General features: G+C 40.2%; 1 protein-coding gene across 1 annotated transcript in view; it reads left to right on the forward strand.

Moving 5' to 3' along the window:
• Positions 1 to 21,640, forward strand: part of wwc1 (WW and C2 domain containing 1) — a 39,949-nt gene extending 18,309 nt beyond the window's left edge. The window contains exons 9-22 of the mRNA XM_036587564.1: positions 123 to 365; positions 2,790 to 2,879; positions 3,662 to 4,233; positions 6,552 to 6,669; positions 7,057 to 7,224; positions 7,853 to 8,045; positions 8,353 to 8,493; positions 9,373 to 9,437; positions 10,630 to 10,786; positions 12,144 to 12,308; positions 13,932 to 14,024; positions 15,602 to 15,832; positions 16,435 to 16,553; positions 17,164 to 21,640. Of these exons, the coding sequence (XP_036443457.1) occupies positions 123 to 365; positions 2,790 to 2,879; positions 3,662 to 4,233; positions 6,552 to 6,669; positions 7,057 to 7,224; positions 7,853 to 8,045; positions 8,353 to 8,493; positions 9,373 to 9,437; positions 10,630 to 10,786; positions 12,144 to 12,308; positions 13,932 to 14,024; positions 15,602 to 15,832; positions 16,435 to 16,553; positions 17,164 to 17,230 (2,422 nt within the window). The 3' untranslated portion in view covers positions 17,231 to 21,640. The remainder of the gene's footprint in view (positions 1 to 122; positions 366 to 2,789; positions 2,880 to 3,661; positions 4,234 to 6,551; positions 6,670 to 7,056; positions 7,225 to 7,852; positions 8,046 to 8,352; positions 8,494 to 9,372; positions 9,438 to 10,629; positions 10,787 to 12,143; positions 12,309 to 13,931; positions 14,025 to 15,601; positions 15,833 to 16,434; positions 16,554 to 17,163) is intronic.
• Positions 21,641 to 21,897: the final 257 nt, after the last annotated feature.

Raw genomic sequence — 21,897 nt, forward strand, 5'->3', positions numbered from 1 at the left:
ACTGTCTCTTTAACAACTGTTGCTTCACTTTTCTCATTAAACTATTTAATTATAGAAATGTTTTTGCCTGTGCTGTTTAGCTGTCCATATATACATCCATCTCTCTGCTTTCCCTCATTCAGGATTGCTAACATTAAGGTCCAGATAGCCAAATTGGACAGTGACGCATGGCCGGGCTTGCTGGATCCTGAGCGGGACCGGCTGATCCTCATCAACGAGAAAGAGGAACTATTGAAGGAGCTGCAGTACGTCAAGCCATGCAAGCGTGCACCCAATGACGCAGAGAAGATTGAGACCGAAAAGAAGCGGCTGGAGCAGGACCTGCAGGCTGCGCGTGATAACCAGAGCAAAGCGTTAACTGAGAGGTGAGGCTGCCAATCATAGCAAGCCCTTTTAAAGGGGGTAGTGCTAAATGACAGCTAAAAAAGCATGAATCAAATCAATCGAATCAGTCGGATTCTTTTCTGCTCTTTCTCAGCTTTGCCTTGAGTAGAATGTTACATGGAAATGTTATAGCAAAGTTAGGTCAGGTGCTTTGAAACCAGCGTGTAAGTTTTCAGTCCCCAAGGTTAATTCAGTGGAGCAGCTGTTTGTGGAAAACCGAACTCAGTTGGGATGCTACACATGCAACTTGAGGAAGCAGAGCATAAAATTTCCAAGGCTTGTAAAACATACTTAGTCAAATCTTGTCGCAGTAAGACATCACAGCCATCAATAATGACAAAAGGAAAGCCAAGCTACCGTAAGTTTGTGTTGTGCAAAAAAGCAGTGCCATATATAATACACAACGAATATACATTTGTGAAACAGTGTTGCTATCACTGCAGTATACAAATGACACCCCTAACCAATTGCAGTGTTTTTTTGTTTTCTGTGTTTTGGTTAAAATAATGGAGACCAGTCTTTAACTGTGCAACATTGCTGATTCACTAAGCATTTTTAATAAACTGCGGGTGTGCTGCAGTTGCTCTGTGTAAAAAATATAAGTGTATTTTGTTCATATTCTGCCACACTAGTTTATAGTAGCACTTAGCAGTGTGCAGAATGAATAGTGTCATATCAGGCTGATCCTTCCTAATGAGGAGGAATAAGATTGTAGACGTGTGCCAGGCACCAGTACTCCGTCTTTTCTCCCTAAGGCTCCCTTAGAGTGAGGACACCTGCGTCTTCAGCTCAGGTTCCCTAGGTGAGAATGGCAATTAGGCCTCTTTGTTCTTTCGTTCTTTCACTCTGTCCCTCGCTCTTTTCGTTCCCTGTATCTTTCTCTCTGCATCTTTCTTTCTGACTTTTACTTTCTAGTCTTTTCTCCACTCTTTTCTCAGCCACCCCCCGAACCCCCCCCCCACCACCTCAGTTATTTGAACAGGGCGCTTGTTCTGCACACTAGATACTGTATCCTCATTGAGCTTGGCATCTGCACTCTTCCTGTAACCTGAGCTGCCGAAGCAGGGGGATGTAGGTTGAGCACAATGGGCGCCTTCTCCAGCCCTTGTGTTCCACGGCATTCCGCTGTAACTTCACTCAGACATGAAGGGTTGTTAGGGTAGCCTTTTAAGTGTAAAAGAAATCAGTGAAATTAATATAATCTGACATAGAATGATGGAAAAATAAAACATGGTCGGTGGTTGAAAGTAGATATGGGCAACATGATCATGTTATTGTGGTAAATTATGTTACGATGCACTATGTGTTATGTAATGGGTGCTGTCAGTACTTCAAGAACAGCCTGTAAACAACAGCGGCCAGTGTATAGTAATTCATACACTGCTTACAACAAGTTGCTGATTGGCTGTCAGCAGAGATGGGGGCTTGAGTCAGCAACTCCAACTTGAGTTGCATGTAGACTGGGTCGATTCGATCTTGCCCTTAAATGACTTGTGACTCGGCCACTCAACTGCGGACTTAAGACTCATGAAATTTCAGCCTGAGGGGGGAAAAACATGAACAAACCTGATTAAATTAGGTCCACCAACATTCCCTGTCAGTTTTGATACAGTCATGTACAGCCATTACTGCAATGCTGTTCTACAGCTTGCAGCAGCTTCAGGTTCGATATGGACTCAAATGTTGATGAAAACTTTCAGTCTGATGAAAGGAATGAAGTGCTACATGCAAATGTGGTGTTTTAAAGAAAAGAGGCGAAACCACTTGAACCAGTCGGCTATCAGGTCCTTTGGATACCAAGTATCCTAGCTAGTGCTGATTTAATTGATGTTGTCAGCTCATCTAGCTGAAGTTTTAGTAAGTTACAAATCACATTAATTTAGAACTTAACAAAATTTCAACTGGATTAGTTGTTATGCTAGTTAGCTAGCACACTTGCTACACAAAGTACAGACTAACCAGACGTTTAAAGTTGTTTTGACTATTGTTATTTGATGCTGAGTCAAACTTGACAGGTTTTTAGTATGTTTTTTTGCAATTCTACATGTAGTAACAAAACAAGATTTTTCTACTAAAGACTTGAGACTTGACTCAGACCCGCGTTGCAACTTGTGAACATCTCTGGTTGTCAGCATGTGACATTTTTTATAGCCTTTTAAAAAAAAGTGGGACTTCTTTTTTTTTGCTGCATTTTGTCCATTCAAACTTGTTTGCAAACTTTAGAAAAACCAAATATCATAATACATATCACAAAAATATCTTCAAGTATTGCAGTGTTATATCGTTTCCATATTGCCCATGCTTGATTGAAATATTTAAGTTCTGTAAAAGGCACTAGACATGTCATACAGAATATGTGATGTAAAAAAAACAAGTTTTTTTCTCACTCTTGTTTTGTCCTGCAGGTTGAAGCTGCATTGCAAGAGGAACAAACTGGTGAAGGAGTTGGAGGAGGTGGTGAGGCAGGCTTCCTCACTACATACACAACTGAAGAGGTAACATTGTGTGTGTGTGTGTGTGTATATATATATATATGTGTGTGTATGTAGTGCAGTATATTTTTTGAATGCTGTAGTTTGTGAATGCAAATGCTGATAGTGCAGTTTATCAGTGTTGGCAGCTGTTTCTAAACTGTTTGCTGTGATCTTTATTCATTGTGAATTCTTACCCCCTTTAAATATTAGCAGAATTTTTTCTCTCCCAAAATTACACGTCATGAGATATCAGTGTTATGTAAGATGATGTAAGAGCTGTGTAATCGAGACAGATTTGTTCTGAAGTACGCTTAAAGGCATTTTGCAGGACTCACCAGAGACTTTTGCCTTTTGAAGATGTAAAATTATGGAGTCCCAACACTGCTGACTAACTTTAACAATAGCTTTTGTCACCACTTTTTGTTCTTGAATCATGCCTAATTCATTCTTTGGTTCTGGCTGATGCACATCAAAGGCATGGAAGTGTGGAGAGAGTCCCTGGCGCATTCCGTTAATGAGCCTGCCATGCTTTAATTAGCATGTTTGCTTTAGAGCAGAATGCATTTGAAGTTGCAGAGAGAGGAACTAGGGTAGAGTGGTGGAAGAGTGAGGAAGGAGGGGTGAATGAGATTTCCAGACAGAAATAGAAATGGAAGGTTGAAGTGTAAGTCTGCTCTTCTTAATGCTGCCTTTGCTCTTGTCTGTTCTGTTTTCCTCTCTCTCTGTTTCTCTCTCTCCCTCTCTCTCCCTCTCTCTCTCTCTCTCTCTGTCTCTGTCTCTCTCTCTCTGTCTCTCGCCACCAGCCTGTCAGCCAGCAACCTGTCGTGTTCTTCAGGCAGCAGCCGTGGTTCGCTCACCTCCAGCCGAGGTTCTTTGGCTACTTCTAGTCTCGGCTCATCCTCTTCGCTCAGCTTCACCGACATCTACCTGGAACAGCCTGAGCTGAATGACCCGGATTTCCAGGTCAAGCTGGACTCACTGCTGCAGGAGGGCGCTTCGTCCAGCTACAGGCCCTCCAGCTCTATCACTACCATCCATGAAAACGAGGTGTCCTCTGGGCCGGCAGGTGGCAACCTGGGCCCTGGCCAGCGAATGCTGATTTCGCGTCTGTCTGAGACGCCGCGCTCCATGAGCTCCCTGTCGCCACGCTCCTCTCTGTCCTCGCTCTCCCCACCCTGTTCACCACTTGTCCCCGACGCCTCCTTCTTGGCTGGAGAGGCCTTCCCGGGCCCGGCCTCACACCTTGACCTGGAGCTGCAGGCCCGGCTTGCTGAGCTGCGGCTGGAGGGGGAACAGCAACTAGCACAGCTGGCACAGCTAGCTTACCGCGATGCTAAACAGGACGCCAGTACAGCTGCTGGAGAGGCTGCTAAAGGTATGTAAAAGCTCTGTTCACACCAGTGGTTACCAGCTATGGTTTTGGTGTTTCCCATTCCTGCATATTTTGGTGTTTTCCCATCTCTAACACACCTGATTAATAATTGGCTGATTTGAAGTGGGTGTGAAAGCAGAAGAAAAATGTGAAAAACACTGAAATATGCAGGACAGGGCTACTCCAGGACTGGGATTTAGAACTAGTGATTTTTACGCAACAGGTTATTGGCTCAGAAATTGTGACCTTTTTTTGTTATTGTTGACATGCGCAGTGAAGGAAAACAAGTATTCAGACACTTTTATTTTTCTAATTTAATATACCTTCAATGCATATATATCTGCTTCAAATTTACGCACATAATGTTTTTTGAGTTTGTATGTGCAAAAAAAAATCAATGGTGAAGGGGCTTTCTCAGTATCTCAGGGATAGCACTGTTAAACAACACTTGAATAGAAAAAACTACAGAGCTCTAGCAAAGACCTTAAACATCCACAACTTATCGTCCCCGGACAGGTAGGCCATACAAGATTCAGCAGCCAGCTCTAGGACTAATGATAAGAAGTGTAAGAGAGAAACCTGCAGTCACTTGAAAAGCATTGAAGCATGACTGAAAGCAGCATGATTGACAGTTACACAAAGAACAACAAGCAGTGAACAGTGCAGCGATCATCTCTACAACCTCAGCCCACACAAAACTAACCCAAAAAAAAAAAAAAAAAACTCAGTCATGTTAGGAAAAAGAAGGTTATCCATTTGATTCTAATAACATGATACGAGGCTGCATCTCTGCAAATAGTACTACAGCATTGTACATCATTGAAAGAAACATGAATGAGTGAAGAAACGTACTACTTTTTCCACATCAATTTTGTTTTTTTAAACATAGCTTAGCTTATTCTTATGAATACGCACTTTTTTGTTCATATAAGTAAGTACAAAGTCAAAAGACATTGTGTCTAAATTTGATGTGGATATGTGCCCTGAAAGTACATTAAATAACAAAAAACAAAAGTGTCTGAATACTTGAATACTTACACCTCAATGTAAACCATAGACTTCTAATACCATGTATAAGGATTGTGTTGCATTTTGCTGAAATTAGGAAATGGAACTGTAGACTGCATGAACACCTTAAACGCTAGGCTTATTGTTCAGTTGTGGTCCTGGTGAGCTGGTATCTAGAACTGTTTGCTGATTTCTTTGCTCAAACACAGTTGGTAAACTTGGTAAGTAACTCCCGAGTTCTGTGTTTGAGTAGGGAAATCACCAAACTGTGCTGGACTCCAGCTTACCAGGGATAACCTCTGATGTAGGGTACATAGTTATGAGTGAAGAAGACTAGTCCTCCGACAGGTCCTTAGAGCAGTGTTCCCCACCCCTGGTCTTTAAGGGTATACGTCAATGAGAACTTTGTCATCCCTCCCATATACAGTCATATGCAAAAGTTTCGGCAAGTAAGTTAACACATCCTCAAAAGACAACAAACTTCTGCACATTTTAATGCATAATTAGTGTTTATTTGTTGAATTTAACGTATTAGGAAAAAAACTAAAATATACATTTGTGGCCTGTACAAAAGCAATGACACTGTTTATTAATTTATTTATTCCAACATGTTGAGCTCACCAAAAAAATATGAAGTGTGCATTAAGATTTGCGAAAAATGGCATATTTAAAATGTATCTAGAGGATGTATTAACTTATTTTTAGTTAGAAAATCAACAAAACATGTAATTTGACCAGAGGTATTCAAACTTTTGCATACAACGATGAGTTTTCAATGGAATGGCAGCATTCATACAAGACTGAGCTTATTTTCAATGTCTGTAAAGTACAAGTAACTAAGACATGGACCCACAGACAGTGCAGTACAATTTCAAATTACAATGCAGTCAGAAGTGCACAATAGTGAAAAAGTAGGCTTAAAGCCCAACAAATACAATAATTGTGCTTGACAAGACCGAATGAGGCAGACAGTAAAACATATAAGAATGTGAGTAGAAATGTGTTAGTATGTTGGAACATTGATCAATGGTCTTGCCATTTTTGGTGCTAAAATTTACAACCACCTTTTAATAAATCAATAAATTTGAGCCTTCTGCCTCCTCCTTGCAGCCAGTGTGGGCTGTCTGGAAAGTGTTTTAGGACTTCACCTGACACTACAGATAAGCGTTCTGAATGGCTACAGGAGGAAGATAGAGTTACAGATCGCTACTACTTAGTCCACTGTGTGAACTCAGCACTGCAACCTAACACCCAACCTATACGATGAAGGCTGACACAGTGTCATGTTTCTCCTTTACCTCTTGTGTCTGTAGATGTTATTGCGCAAACGAAGGTTTTGGGGCCCGGCTCAAAGAAGGTGGGCGTAACGTCAGCCGTGTCTGATGAATCGGTGGCAGGAGACAGTGGAGTGTATGAGGCCTCGGAGAAAAGGTAGGTGACCAGGTCAAATTGCTTACAGCTCAGGTGTCTGCACTTTAGATGGCTGGTTTAGCGCTACAGCTACTACAGTGATGCCTCATCAGACATTTAGAGAAAAGGTAACACTGTAATGTTGGAATAATACAGAATGCAGAATTATGTGTAAGCTTGACTCACAGGCTTCTTTTATCAGCTGATTCATAATTCACATTACATATTTCTCCCACTAATAATTGTAAAACACTCATTATTTTGGGACGTAAATGGTTAACCAATTAACTGTTAACCAACAAATAAACAGTTGCTTAACCAATGCTATTGGGAAAAAAAATAGTAATTTACTAGTAAATAGTAACACAGAGACTGAGGTGTGCTGACAACTGATAAACATCTCCACAGGCATGGAGTCCCTACAGAGCAGCTGCTGGGGTATGATGATGGAGGATCGGCCAGCTGTGCTCAGATCAGATTAGGCCTGAAGTACGAAGTTAAAGAGAAGCGATTTGCTGTCTTCATCGTTCAGCTGACCAACTGCAGTGCCCTCTCCCTGCCTGCCAGCCAGAACATGTATGTCCCTCTGGTTCTCTTAGCCAGCTCTATTTCGCTTGAAATGAGCAGAACTTAGGGCAGCATTAAGAATTTTTATTTCTGAGTTTGATGTTAATTAGAGCTAACTGTCACAGAAAATGTATGATATGAAGTGAAAATGGCCCGTTAAGTCAGACTCTGTATGTGTATTCAGTTTAATTTGCCTCAGTTCATAAATTCGGCTAAAGCTTCCTTCTCAGAAAAGTCTCCTTCTCAAAAGTCTCGTTTTATGTTTTAAAAGCTTACTCTACAACACTCTAAAGGAGACGTTCAGTCATACAAAGGGAAAGGGCTTTAGCTTTTCATTCTTGTTAGAGATGTTAGCCTTATAGCTTTAGTTTTGAACTCCAGAAGCAAAACATCAACTTAAAATGGTTATAAATTATGGGTATAATTTATTAACCTTGGGGTATGAGTGAGCTCTTAATAATCAGGAACCATTGCTTTTTCCTTTTATATCTTAATGATTGCACATTTATAGACAGCAAAGCTTTGCCCTGCATTATATTCTGAGACCCACCCTACTTACAGGTCTCTGGCTTTTTATTTCAACCCCCTATGGCTGAGTAGTGCACTGTGGCACAGATCCGTTTTCTCGCCTCCACAGATATGTTCGGGCGGTGGTACTGCCCTGCCCAGAGGCCACTCGCTGCCTGTTCCGCACCCGTGGCTCCTTGCCCCACGACACAGTGGAGATGAACGAAGTGTTTAGTGTGCAGCTCTCTCCTGCCGTGCTTAGACAGAAAACCCTGCGCATTGATGTCTGCAGCACCAGCAAGCCTGGAAGAGAGGAGTGCCTGGTAGGTCTGCTTTAGGTTCAGTTCACAGCTGTCTGCTACACGCCTGTATGTCAAGGTTTGGAGCTGGTTGGATTGAGCAAAGGTTATTCAGTCATTTAATCTTGTGCTAAATAATCTGGCTTTAGGGATAGACTTGAAAACTAGTAAGACCTGGGTAATGCTTTCATCATAGATGGAGCATTCATGTATATTATGAAGTTATGAAAAGGGAGCAGCTAGTGGTACCTTTGGGACTAGTGATGTATAATCCACATCCTACCAGACTAAATGTCTGTTTAATTCTCATTCTGCTTTTTATCTTTTCAAGGCTGGTGCTCAGATAAGTTTGGCTGATGTGGACTGTTCAGAACAGTGGTGCACCAAGTGGTATAACCTCCTCAACTACATGTACATTGCAGACATGGATGGCAAGCACAAAGAGCCAGAGACCTCCACACAGCCAGAGGAGGTGATAAACATACAGACACGTGCAGGCCAATGACAAATAAGGCTTTGAGCATTATCATTGTGAAAAATTCTTATTACAAACATCATAATGTGCATTTTTGTAGCTGCAAGAATGTATTAAAATCATTGATATTTGTTTCATAGCTTCTATGAAGGTAAAAAAAAAATTTGATTTTACCTCCCAGAAAATGTCAGTGGTGCAACCACCCATTAATAAAAACCGTGTATATTTTAAAATTATGTACCACTGTTGAAAATGTATAGAATCTATTATTTGTACTAAATGTTAAATATTAAATATTATTGAAAAACCTACAGACCTTAGCACTGCACCATGAAGGTCACTTGGTGGTTGTCTTTATGGTGCAATACTGTGCCCATTCGTTTTTTGTAAATATGTCAGAATAAAGATCCATTGTCAGCTGTGCCACATGACATTCAGGGAAATCTGAATGTATGGACAAATGTTTTTCAACATGTTATGTAACAGAAATTTATTTTTTTAACTAATTTATTTAGAATAGATGAAATGTTATTTAGAATAGCCTAAATTACCTTTTGAATAGTTTACTTATTATGCATATATGGTAGAATAGTCACACCGCTTGACAGTTTTTGACTTTGGAAGGATCAGAAGCCTAAAATACATTTTAATGCGCTGAAAATGTATTTACATAAATAAGGTATTGTAGAATATGATACGTCATATGTTTATTAAATTATTTAGTAAGAAAATTATGAACACACAAAATGCACATCGTTTTATTGATATTGTGTGTATATATGTATATTGCAATTTCTGAGTTTCCAGTCTCAATTAATTTAAAATCCTATCGTGTTGCCAATGACAACAGTGTATTTCTGTTCATCACACCTTTAGACTACGATACCCAGCGCCGCAGAAAACCCCGCAGCTAACTTACAGAATGCACCTGAGGAACACTGGTGAGTGGCCCTCTGTTACTATTAAAACTAAACACTGTTCTGTGATGAATCACATTTTGCCTTTAGTTAGTAGCTAAGTAACCTTGAAATGTCCAGCATAGCCTGATGCTAAAGAGTCGCAAGGAACATTACAACTTAGCGCAGAGAGCAATAGGAGTTGTTTCTGAGTCTGTCCGGAATGAAGGGGAATAATGAGTGTATTCCCCAGCCGAGGTGGCCCTTGCTCCATCAGTCAATGGAGAGGCCGTGCTACAGCTACATCCTGTCTCTCACCTGCAAGCCCCAAGCCCAAACAAAGACAGACTGGTTTGAATTTCGACTCGCACCTCCGCTTGTCCTCACTGCAAAATACCTGAGCTCTCATGGGGATGCTTCCACAGCGTGGTGGCCCAAAAGAAAACTTACTCACTTTTCTTTCCTCCTTCAAGAGACTGGTTCAGATGGTGTGCCCGTCAAAACTGTTATAACAAAGAAGCCTGGGTGCTTTTAAGAGGAAATCTGCATTTTTAGAAGCAAACTCATATCTGCAGTCATTATGCAGCCAGCTAACAGCTTTCTGCTTAAAACCTGGAAAAACTGCTAAACCTGGAAAAAAAAACATGACTGCATGGAACAAGGTTTCGGATCAGTTTTGTGTTAAATGAACCATTTGACAGTTGAAGAGGATGTTTGTCAACCTGTGTTTGGTGAGCAAGTTTGGTTGATTTACACTTCAAGGGATTTTTGAAATTACAGACACACCAGAACTCAGTGAGACTTTATCCCATTACTTACGTTTGCTTGGCTGAACCAGAATCTCACGCCACAGAAACGGCACTCGGAAAATATGCAGGCCTAACTCCTGTAATTCCCCGCATGACTCAAAACCATGACCTGCTTTCCGAGCAGCTGAAACGGTCTCTCTTTTCCGCATAGAATTCGAATAGATAAGGAATGTGGCCCAGCCGCATTCTACAGCGAAAGAACAGCTCCGCCCTTCCTTGCTCATCCCTCTGTGGTATTTGTTTTTTTGACATTAGATTCTTTATGGTTTATTGTCGACAGATTGATGTTTAATGGTGTGCAGCTTTATTACGGGCTGTGGTTGATCCATTTATCAGGCTTAGGCGCTCTCTGGGTTTCGTTGAGATTTTTAGATTGATTAATGTGTTGATTGATGCGTTTTCTGCTATTCTGTGCTCTGTGTTTTCAGGCACACAGATCCTCTGGAGGGTGACGTCTTTGTGGATGGGGTGGGCAGTGACATTGAGGGGGAAGAGTTTTACCCTGAAGGTTGCCAGTGGGAAGTGGAAGAGGAGGATGAAGAGGAGGTGGCCCAGCCTGTTCCAGCAGCAGCTATCCCAGAAAAGGTTTGCTTTCTTACTTACAAAACATTTTCCCCAGACACTTAGATCCTTTACAGTTATGTAACCACTTTTTTGTGTTTCCAGTCGAAATGGCCATTAAGTACAAATGTTTCAGTGTCAGGGAAAAAAAGCAGGAAACATATATTCAACAGGCAATTGTACAAAAAACTCCAACACTAAGTATAATATCAGATCTATCTATATATGATGTGTTCACTCCTTACTTGTGTGCATCTTACCACACTTTAACTCTTCTGTCCTCCCAATCTTTGATTGATCGGTGAGTTACAGCTGTGTCCTACCAAAAAGATGATGACATTATGTTCCCCTTCAAAGATGCACACATTTCACACAAGCACTTCCCTGAAAACACTGTAGGTGCCCTGCAGTTTCTCACATGTGCATCTAAATGTCTGAGATATTTCTGAAGAGATTAGATATAACATAATCCACTTTTTAACTGTAGTCAAAAAATATAAAAAAATGGGAATCGTAGCAATCGTGCAATTCATCAAGCTCCTCTCTTGCTTCAGATCTGCAAAAATCCAGAGGTGTTTCTGTCCATCCTTCTGCTGTGAGAAAACTACTCAATGCTATTGGTCTGAAAGGATGTGTAGCTGTCAAGAAGCCATTACTGAGGAAAAAAAATAGACAAAAGGAGAATTAGAAATTTTCACTATAACACTATAATTAATTGGGATTACTTGAAGCAGAAAATGCAACTAACCTAGAAAATGTGGAAAAATATCTCTGCATAATTTTAAAAAAAAAACTGCAAGCAAGTCTCCTAACTGTTAAATATATGTTTTCTTCTTTTTCCCTGACACTGAAAAATGAATAATCTGTACCTAATGTCTGTTTTGGATGGAAATTCTATAAATGGAAAGGTGGTCTCTGGCTTTTGCACAGTACTGTATCATGTGACAATATGGCACAGTTTCTACCAAAACGCCCAGACATTTAAGCTCTTTAGAGCTGTGAGCTGCTGACATTTGCTGTTTGTTACTGTATCCTAATGTGGTGTTTCCCAAGACCAGTCTTGGATCCCCCCTGTATACTCCATACTTCTGTGTTTATCCTGCCTTGAAACACCTAGTTCAACTCAAGAAGGAGTTTACAGTGAGATATATGTAAATCAGATGTATTAGAGCAAGGAAAAACAAAAATATACAGCACAAGGGGGCTCCAGACCTGGGGTTGGGAAACCTTCGTAATGAGCCAAGGCTGAGCCAAATGTGTGTCGGAATCTTCTGTGCTTTTTGTGTAGTTGCTGATTCAGAAAAAGTTTTACTAAAAAGTCATTTTGAAGATATGCTGTTGTAAGGATCTGTGATTCATGATTATCTTTTGGATGTGACAGGTGAATAAGGAGACAAGCATGGAGGGCCTACCTAGCTCTGCCTCTGTGGTCCGGCCTAAGGAGCGGCGGCCTGAAATCAACCAACAGAATCCTTTTATGAGGGGCAACACTATTATCCGCTCCAAGACCTTCTCCCCAGGTCCCCAGAGCCAGTATATCTGCAGGGTCAGTGCGCATATACATATATATATACTCCACTGGAAATGAACTTGAATGGTTTTAAATATAGCCATTACAAATATGAATAAAAATTGAGCAATTTACAAATTGCTTCTTGCAGATATGTTTTTATCCTTGTTTTTGATTGGCTCTACATTTGCCTACTCCTGCATGTCATGTAGAAACACTGGTTGGCTGTTTTGCAAGTCAGTCAGTCCCCTTTCTGTCAAACTATCTGGGTTTGGCCAAGTTCAGCAATGATGTCTCTACAGCTACAGCAGAGCAAAGCCATATAGTATATTCTTAAACAGCCTAAAAGAAAAACTCTTTTCTAACAAAGGTATATGTTGAATTGTTACATGGCTGCTAACAACCTTTATTTATTTCAGAAAAGAAAAATAATATGCTGTTGCCAGTTAAGTCAAATATAGAACTATATAGAAAATATACTATTTTTCACAACTCACAACACCTGAATGCTTTGTTAGGGTCAACAAAAAATATTTATTTATTGATATGTTAAATTTAAATTACTTTTTAAAATTTACTTCTGCATTCACTACAAACGTGCATTATTAGTATAAGTTGTGGAAATGTGTCAAAAATGGGTATTTAAGGCTCCCGAGTGGCGCAACTGTCTAAGCGTTGGCCCTGTCATCAGGAGATCGCGAGTTCGGTCCCTGGTGATGCTACAGCCATCCGTAGCCGGGAGTCCAAGAGAGCACAATTGGCCTCGCTCTCTCTGGCTGGGTAGGATGGCCCCTCCTTCTCCCCCCATCACTTAACGCGATGCTAGTCAGCGCAGGCATCTGTTAGCTGATGTAACAGATCTGGCGGTTGGCGCTTTCCTCCGAGCACGTTTGGCTGTCCAATGACGTTGCGTGAGTGGCAGTTCGAAAAGATGAGGTGGCTGTTTTCACAGGTCTTGGAGGAAGCCTGTGTTAGCCTTCACCCTCCTAGCTTTGGTAATATTGTGTGACTGGGGGAGTCCTAACTAGCAGGTGGAATTGGAAATGACTAAATTGGGGAGAAAATTGGGTAAAAATCCAAAAAAATTATATATATATAAAAAAAGGGTATTTACCAATTTTACAGTGTGGCAGTCAAGGTCGTCTTACAGCTCACAAGTGATATCGTACATTTATCGATGGACTTGATCTGTCCACATTCAGTCCTGTTTAGCACTTAGAATTGTCTTTATTGCTAAGAACTTGCGTGTGTACATTATCGTCTTGAAACATCTCCAAAATCTCTGCCATGTTTTTAAGTTTCTTACATTGCCTAATAATGTTAACGGAGCATTTTCCCTTACCTGAAATTACCTGAAGTTTTCTGGGAACTGACAAGTTTAAAAACTTTATGCTTGAGGATATACTTAAGGGAATTTCAATACATAAGGAAAAATATAAGGGTGTGTGACAGTTTCACTAATGGAAACGCTTAAGTATCCCTTAAGGCTTCTTGGTGCAACACACTTAACCTTAAGAAGTACTTAAGGGTAGTCTTAATCAAAATTTCAACTTAGTTTTTTATACAACCAGCGAGAGTTCTCCAGAACCAGAACATCAGTAGGTTACAGTTTAACATATACGTGTATTCTCACGCTTTCTTGTTTATGTTCTTCTTTAGATTAACCGCAGTGACAGCGACAGCTCCACATTGTCCAAGAAGTCTCCCTTCGTCCGGAATGCCTCAGAGAGACGCAGCGTCCGCATTAAAAAGGTAAGTCATAAACTTCACACTTCCCACAGTCACATTAGCATTTCCTCCCAACAGCACCTTCCTCACTAATTATCAGAACTGCAGTTTCCTATGAAACACCCACTGCATTACGAACCTGAAGACTTTAAGTACAAATTTGCACAGTCATAGCTGGCATTTTATTATTTCAGAGAAACACCACACCTGTTTTCCTTCCTGAAAGACCAAAAGAATTTTGTTCTCCGAAAAGAGAAGGTGAATATGTGATCAGCAGTTTAATATTTAATGCTGACATTTCCTGACTGACCCAAGGTCAGTGTTAATGAAGTGCCAGCTGCCTCAGAGGAAGTAGGTGTGCCGGCCCCCTGTGTGGCTTCCCAGGCACTCTGGAAAGGTCAAGTTCACTCTTGACTGCGCTGTTAGATGATGAAGTTCATTAAGGAATTTAAGGAAGCTTATTGAGAGCACAAGTATAAAGAAGCATTTGTGCTTGATGAAAATGGCATCGCTAATTCAGTACCTATAGCCGAGACATGCCAACGTACCTTAAACAGTAAAATAGTTTGACTAGTTTGCCATACAAAACACATTGCAGTAGAAATACCTTGAAACCAGTGGTCTGGATCTGTCTCATAAAGCAGGATTTCTTGCTTTCTTGGTTAAGTAACAAATACAGTGGTTAATTCAATTTAACCACTGTATTTTCTGTCTCGAGATGATCGGCCACTTTTTAACTAGGTTACAGTACTATAGCAACTTAAACTGCATGTGTAAGCTGCATGTGTAAGCTGCCCCGTGGCAGGGTCGGGATTTCATATCATAAACAACTCCAATCAGGGACAGTTTTCTGATGGAGGCAGACCCCACTGGTCCATTTTGGGCCAACTCTCACAGCGCCAGGAGTGACAGCCTTGCTTTTTAGTGTTATAAATGCTTTTTATTGTTATAAATGCTTTACTTTCTGCATATTTACATAGTAGCATTCATTTTTATTGGAAAATAAGCTGGTTAACTCCTCATGTTTTTTGGATTGGCTGTTTGTAATAAACATCACCCTTTCATGCGCACACACACAGGAATCAGTCATGGCTTGAGCATCTAAATTTGAGCTAACAGAGAAAGTTGTGAAATGTTGAATGGCATAAAAACAACTTAACTACTGTTACATTTGATAGGTTTTGTTAAGCTGAAACATAAGCTAATAGGTATATATATATATATATATATATATATATATATATATTATTATTTATTTTTTTTTTTTTCTAAACATTTTTGGCAAGTTCATTAAAATATGCATTCGTAATTCACAGGATAATCATATATCTTCATATCAAATTCTCATAGCTCTGAACAGTGTTTTCCATTCATATGAAGTTAGAGTGCATAAAAGTTCAGAGACAAGCTAAGAGCTGTCAGTTGATTTATTTAGACCCCTCTGCTGTTATGGTTGTCTTAAAACCCCTATGCTGCTGTTGTGGTATGAAAAAGAAATGAACTGTGTACTGAGGTCTATAAATATAAAACTAAGATCTGCCTTTTTCTCCCTCCCACCGTCCACCCCCTCCCCTACACTCTCCCCCACCACCCCCCTCCAGCCTCCAATGCAGGTACGTGGGCTGGACGGTGTTCTGCGGACCCCTCTGGACCTGGAGCTGGAGTTGCAAGTGTCACGGACACGTCACAACCGGCTGAGCGAGGAGCTGCGTGTGCTGCGGCAGCTGAAGGAGCAGCTGGAGAGCGCTCGGCAGCAGGGCCAGCACAGCCTCCCTGCCTGGGTACAGGAGGATGAACGTTTTCGTCTGCTGCTCAGACAAGCCGAAAAACAGGTGAGGCACTGCAATTGCACATACACAACCAGCATATCTGGCACCCACTGTTCTTGGTGTGCAACGAGTCAAATGTTCTGCCAGGGTCGAGAAGGTTGCTTTCAAAATGTGTTCCAGTACAGATTACTCATTAGAAGCTTAACACTTTAATCTGTAAAGCATTCTAAAAGATTACACAATTCGTGTCGTCATTTCTTTCCATTTAAAGGTGGTGTAATTAAGATTTTTCCCAGACTTTGTCATGTCTGCAGTTTCTGTTAGTAACACAATGTAAATGTCTCCATTTGAGCCCACATGATCAAACTTGCTGTGTTTGGACCAGTGGGATCAGTGACAAGAAAATCTGAAGGATTTTTGAAAGGTCACTTCAGAAATAGCAGCCACAGAGATGATCGTCACTTAGTAATATTTTGCATATGTAACATGTTTGAGACGATCCTTTATCAAATTCAGTTGTGGAATCGCTGTGATCTTGTCTAATTTACTTTTGAATTATGCATTTGAAGAGTAATTAAAAATTACTGGCTATTTTTTATCCAGTGAAAGTATTTCTATTGGGGTCCATGTTTATCATCTGTGCTGTGCTTTCTTGATGTTGGCAGACTCAAGAGGAGCAACTGCAGGAGCAAAGAGTGGAGAAGATGATGCGGGCGGCAGCTAAGGAAGTGCACAAGATTCGAGGGCAGAGCCGTAAAGAGGGGCCTGAAGTCCAGTCCTTCAGGTGAACGTTACATAAAGCTTTATTACACCTTGTATTAATGTGTTTATTTATTTTTTTTATTGGATAGTATCAGGAAATACTTAAATTGCGTCCACAGTAACCAGTGTAACCAGATGAGATTCCATTGATACGTAAAAAGCAAATCAACACATGCAGCGGTTTGCAAAAGTTTGAGCATCCCTGGTCAAATTACATATTTTGTTGATTTTGTATGTGAAAATAAGTATCTCTGACCATTTTAAAATGTGGTTTGAGTGATCCGATTATGACCAATCATAATGCATCCTAGGTGTTTACATCTGATATTTTACAGGGTCAACTGAACGTGATCCGATCACTAAAAACAAATGCTAATGTGAGGTGTTAATAGTACATAGTTTCTCTAGGACAGGGTCGGTCACTAGAACGTTTCCAAATCATTTAACTTTCCATTACAGAATTACTAACCCAACTAGCAGTGAAAGTAAGCTAGTTGCTTACTCTCATGAGCATCTTTCGGTTGAAATGTTTCTTTAATCTTGCCCTTATTGATTGTTGAAATCCATTATGAATAATCAGGCAGATTTATATTTCTGTTTGGGTTCGTCTTTCCTTTTTTCTGCATTCCTAGAGAGAAGATGGCATTCTTCACCCGGGCAAAAATAAGCGTTCCTGACCTACCGGCTGACGATGTATAGAGGATCTAAAGTATTTCTGAGTCTTAACTGCTGTTTCATTGAAGAAGAAGCTGACCTCTGGTGGTATTATGAAGAATTATGCAGATAAAAAAGTGTCTGTTCAGTAGGAGAACGTCATTTTAAAACACTGGGTTTTAGCTCTCAATTGAAAATCTGTAGATTTTTGTTTTCCTTTTTTTAGCTAGTACCAACAACAGCGTTTTGTTTTTTATTTTTTTGCTATTCATAGCAATGTTTTTCTGTTACTAATAATTGTATATTGGTATCTGTATTAGGTATTTTTTGTGGTAGATGATCATTCCAAAACACCAGTGTGTTATTTTTTAAAAAAGACGAGGGTAAAACAGTTGCTCTGTTAATTGGACAAGACCGCTTACTGTAACTCGATGATGTGAATACAGATCCTTATGGTACTTTTATGATTCATAGCACAAGGGTTTGGAAATCACTATTTGGAGGTTATGTCAGTGTGGGTGAAAAATCGGCTCTGCCAGTGATGTCTCAACACATGCAAGCACATGCTAGTCACACATGCTTTTGCCAAGAGGAAGATTGGCTCTTATTTTTATAACCTTAACGATATGTACAAAATATTGCTAACATTAGCAGACATAGAAATGAATGAAAGTACGAATAACTGTAGCCCAGAACAGTTTTACATGTAGCTAGCTAATGGGTAGCTAGTTGTAACTCGCTACAGCATCAATGCCAGCTGGTTCCCAGTGTTCACTTTGATGAATGCACAAGTATACGCGATTGTCCACAAGGCGCAGCACATAAACGAGTGGCCACAGTCTCAGCAATTAAGTAGAAACTGCACTTAGTCCCACAGCCTCTCAGGTAGAATCTCGGCTAGTTCATGCACTTTAATAGTAATCAGAGAGCGGGGAACGCTGTCATGGCACATTGTAACTCGCGAGCACATGAAGGCCTAATGCATGTCTCCATCTCTCCTTGCCCTGGAACTGAACTTAATTTGTGAGCTCTTGTGTCCCCTTAGAAACGTTTGTGAACCAAGCTGATTTTTGGTTCATTATTATTTTGGTTCCCTTTCACCCAGAATGCTTGATTTACTCCAAAGACCTTTTCCAGGAAATTGTTTTTGGTTTAATTATTTTATTCCAGATTGCTTTTAAGAATTCTGAACATGCTGAGTAGCCAGTCCAGTTCATGGCTAATCATGTCCTAATCAGTTGTGTAATTCCCACCTCCTCCCAACACATTCAAAATGCTGCACAGAGCTTTCTGGCTGAAGTGCAGCTGTAGTCTCGGCACATGGCGCACATCCTGCAGAGGAGGACCGTGATGTCACAGTTAATGAAATATGGAACGAGATCATTCGGCGTGGCAAAACGTCAGAGCCGAACTTGAGCGCTTGATGCTGCAGAGCTACTCGCCCGCTTTCCCCTGCAAACGCTTAATAATGCATAGCAAGCCTGTTATGTAACCCATAGCTGTGTTTATCCTTTCTGACATGCCCCCTGCTGCAACCTGAATTCTCATACTGAATGTTCAGCTCAGTCCTGGTCTTTCAGCCAAGTGGGGATTGCACATTCACATGTACACGTCAGTGTTTTGACACCAGTCGACTATGAATGTTAGCAAATGCTCAGTCATTCAGACCCTTTTTCAGCTTTGGCCAAAGGGAAATGCTTGTCTGAATGAAGCACTTTCTGTGAGGCCCAGAACAAAATGTGATTTTGGGTCCTAACCACTAATTTTAAAAGGGACTGACTTTTTGAAAATTCTACATAATTCAGTTATTGAGTTGAAAACAGTCATTCAGGGTAGCTTGATTTGAAATGGTGCACTGTAGTGAAACCTGCCAGCTCTGATTTCTTTACATTGGTGGTGATAGGATCCAGGGGTCGCAGTATCCACAAACAGATGTTATTGCTATAGTGATGCACCGTAATGAATATCTAGCCAAAAATTCTGACACAGATAAAAAAAAGCTAAAAATAAATAAAACAGTAAAAACAATCAAATAAATTATTAAAAAATAATTTATTACGTCTTCAACAAAAGAGGATGTTTGATCATCCAAGGCAAATGATTCCATTATGTTTTTTAGTTACACTTTGCATGTGCCACTGCCATTTGGGGATTTTTAAGAACTTTCAAAAACTGTGACTACAGATGTTATGTTAGTGGGGACTTTCTGCTTCTATTATTTTGTTCTGTGTATCGAGCGGGATGTTTCAGTTGCTGAACTTTCAGTGCATCCCTAAAACACATGTCTTCTGTGTTTAATATGTAATCTTGATCATGGTAAAGTAATAGTAAATCTGAAAAAAATATGTTCCCTTGGGAACTATTTGTTCCTTACGTGAATAGTTTAAAAAAAACAAACGCATTTTAGGTGCATCAGGTAGCTTATTCATAACTGCTTCTTATAATAGCTTTCTGTGGTGCTTTGTGAGGCAATAAATGCTTCAGATGTCTAGTTTCTGTCACCCCCACTGTATGAATGCAGTATTTCACATCAAACCACTCTGAATGACTTTGTTTATATCTTAGCTAGTATTATGTAGAAATTTAGCAAAATAGTCGGAATTCCCCTTTAACAGTGACACTTACTGTATCTCCTACCCATCTCAGTTTTTAGTACTTAACAGTACAGTTATAGATGTTTATTTATTACGTTCATTTACAATGTTTAAACATCTCTTGTATCTAAACCACTCTAGGATGAAGTATGTTATACAAAAACTCACTACAAGTTATGTACATGAAACTACACTACATAGAATTGAGCTCCCCCTGCTGGTTCAGCCTGATAATTTACCCAACTTTTTCTCCGTGATAATCCAGGCGGTGGGTTCCCCACGTCTCCTTTGAGCACTAATGAGCGGTTGCAGTAATGAGCACTCGGCACGTGTTTTAAGACTCCAGCCACACTGTTGGGCAAATTACATAAATAACCATTCTTGACACAGCATGAATCAGCACCAGCCCGTTTAAAAATGCGACAAGACAAATCCAAAGACCTTCGGTTTGTTCCAGTGTTGTTCACACGTGCATGTGGCACCTGACGGTTAATTTGCTCCACCCAGTGGCATGAGCGTGCATGTGTGTATGTGTTACAACCCCTCAGCTCTCCCTGGGTGACTTTTGAAAGAGCTGGACACGTGCCTTGAACTCCGAAATTCACTTCTTAATACCCCCCCCCACTACACTGTTATTTGCCTTGCACCTTGAGATAGATGACAAAACCAGCAATGACTGTCCTAGTCAGCACCTTTCTATTCCAAATAGCGGACTATTACAGACCTGTACATTAAGCCCCCAGTGGAGACTCAGTCGGAAGCTTTACTTTTAACCAAATATCTAATGCATTTTTTAAATGAATACCAGCTTTCTCAGCTGCGTTATGCAGCATCTTTCTACATTTTTCATCTCCTAGCTCGATGTTGGCTCTCCTAGCTAGATGATGTTTCAGAGAATAGGCCCAAGCTGCTTGGAACCCCATTAATCCTTGGTTGGCATTCTGTTCTGTCCTTTTCCGTCACACATTGTAGGTTAGATCAAGTTCTAATGCCAAACGCTGAGTGTGGTAGTCTAATTTGTAGGCAACCCCAGATCCCTGGTCAGTTCATGAAGCTAACGACTGCACATTTGACCCAGGGGGCCGTTAACAATGGTACAATTTAAACCATTAAACTGGAGTCTTTCAGAAACCCTTTCTTTTTTTTCTTTTTCTTTTTTTTATAAAATGTATATTGTCCATCTGTTTGAACAGGAATAACAATGTGACGAGACCCTTTAAACAATGTGCACTGAATGTGAATTGTTACATGGAAACACTACACTGTAGTTTCTTTCTAGTAAACTGGAAGAGGGCACGCGATTCAGAAGTCACACCGTAAGCGGGACGCGATCGAGACGAGCGTTATGATCGACTAGGTGCTCTTTTAATGTCGCATCCAAGGCTCTGACACAATACACTTATCTAACCTTCTGTATCTGTTGATTTCCTGTTGACTGTGCAGTCATTGTAATCATGTGAAAATCATGTAGGACTTGCTTCAAATAACCATAAGAGAGGAGGAAAAAAAAAGGATCACCGTCAGTAACTGATGCTGGTAGTCATAAATGATTTGTTGTTCATGTAGACTTACAATAGGATTCTTGTTTTCAGAGCGTTGTATTTTGATTATTTTTTAAATCGGATGTTTCAGTGCTGATGGAAGAAGAACTGGGTCTTTCCACAGAGGCGATTGGAGAAATACAGCATGTATTTATTGCACTTTTGTGATTTGGGTGTGCTGTTTTTCTTTTCTTGTGAGACTTATGAAAGCTGTGAATTTTATCATCAACACTGTACTGTCAACAAAAATTGTAAATATGTCACCAGCACAAGAATGTTTTGTAGCTTCACAACAAATATAAAAAAGTTCTTTCTTCTAATCCTCAGAATCGTCTTTTTTCCCCTTGTATGAGTTTCCCAGACGCAGAATAATCATAATCTTGATTACAGTATAATCAAGGTTGGAAAAAGGCTTGAGTAACTGTACTTAAGTACTGTATTTAAGTAATGAACTTGTGTTATTTTGGAATATTTGTACTTACTCCAGTTGGATCAAAATTGACATTTCATACTTTTTATGTTTTCATTTACACTTTCAAAGTACTGGTTACAAATCTCGAAGGCCAGATTTTGTGTC

The sequence above is a fragment of the Colossoma macropomum genome, unplaced genomic scaffold (assembly GCF_904425465.1).
Source record: "Colossoma macropomum unplaced genomic scaffold, Colossoma_macropomum, whole genome shotgun sequence".
In the NCBI taxonomy this organism is placed as follows: domain Eukaryota; kingdom Metazoa; phylum Chordata; class Actinopteri; order Characiformes; family Serrasalmidae; genus Colossoma; species Colossoma macropomum.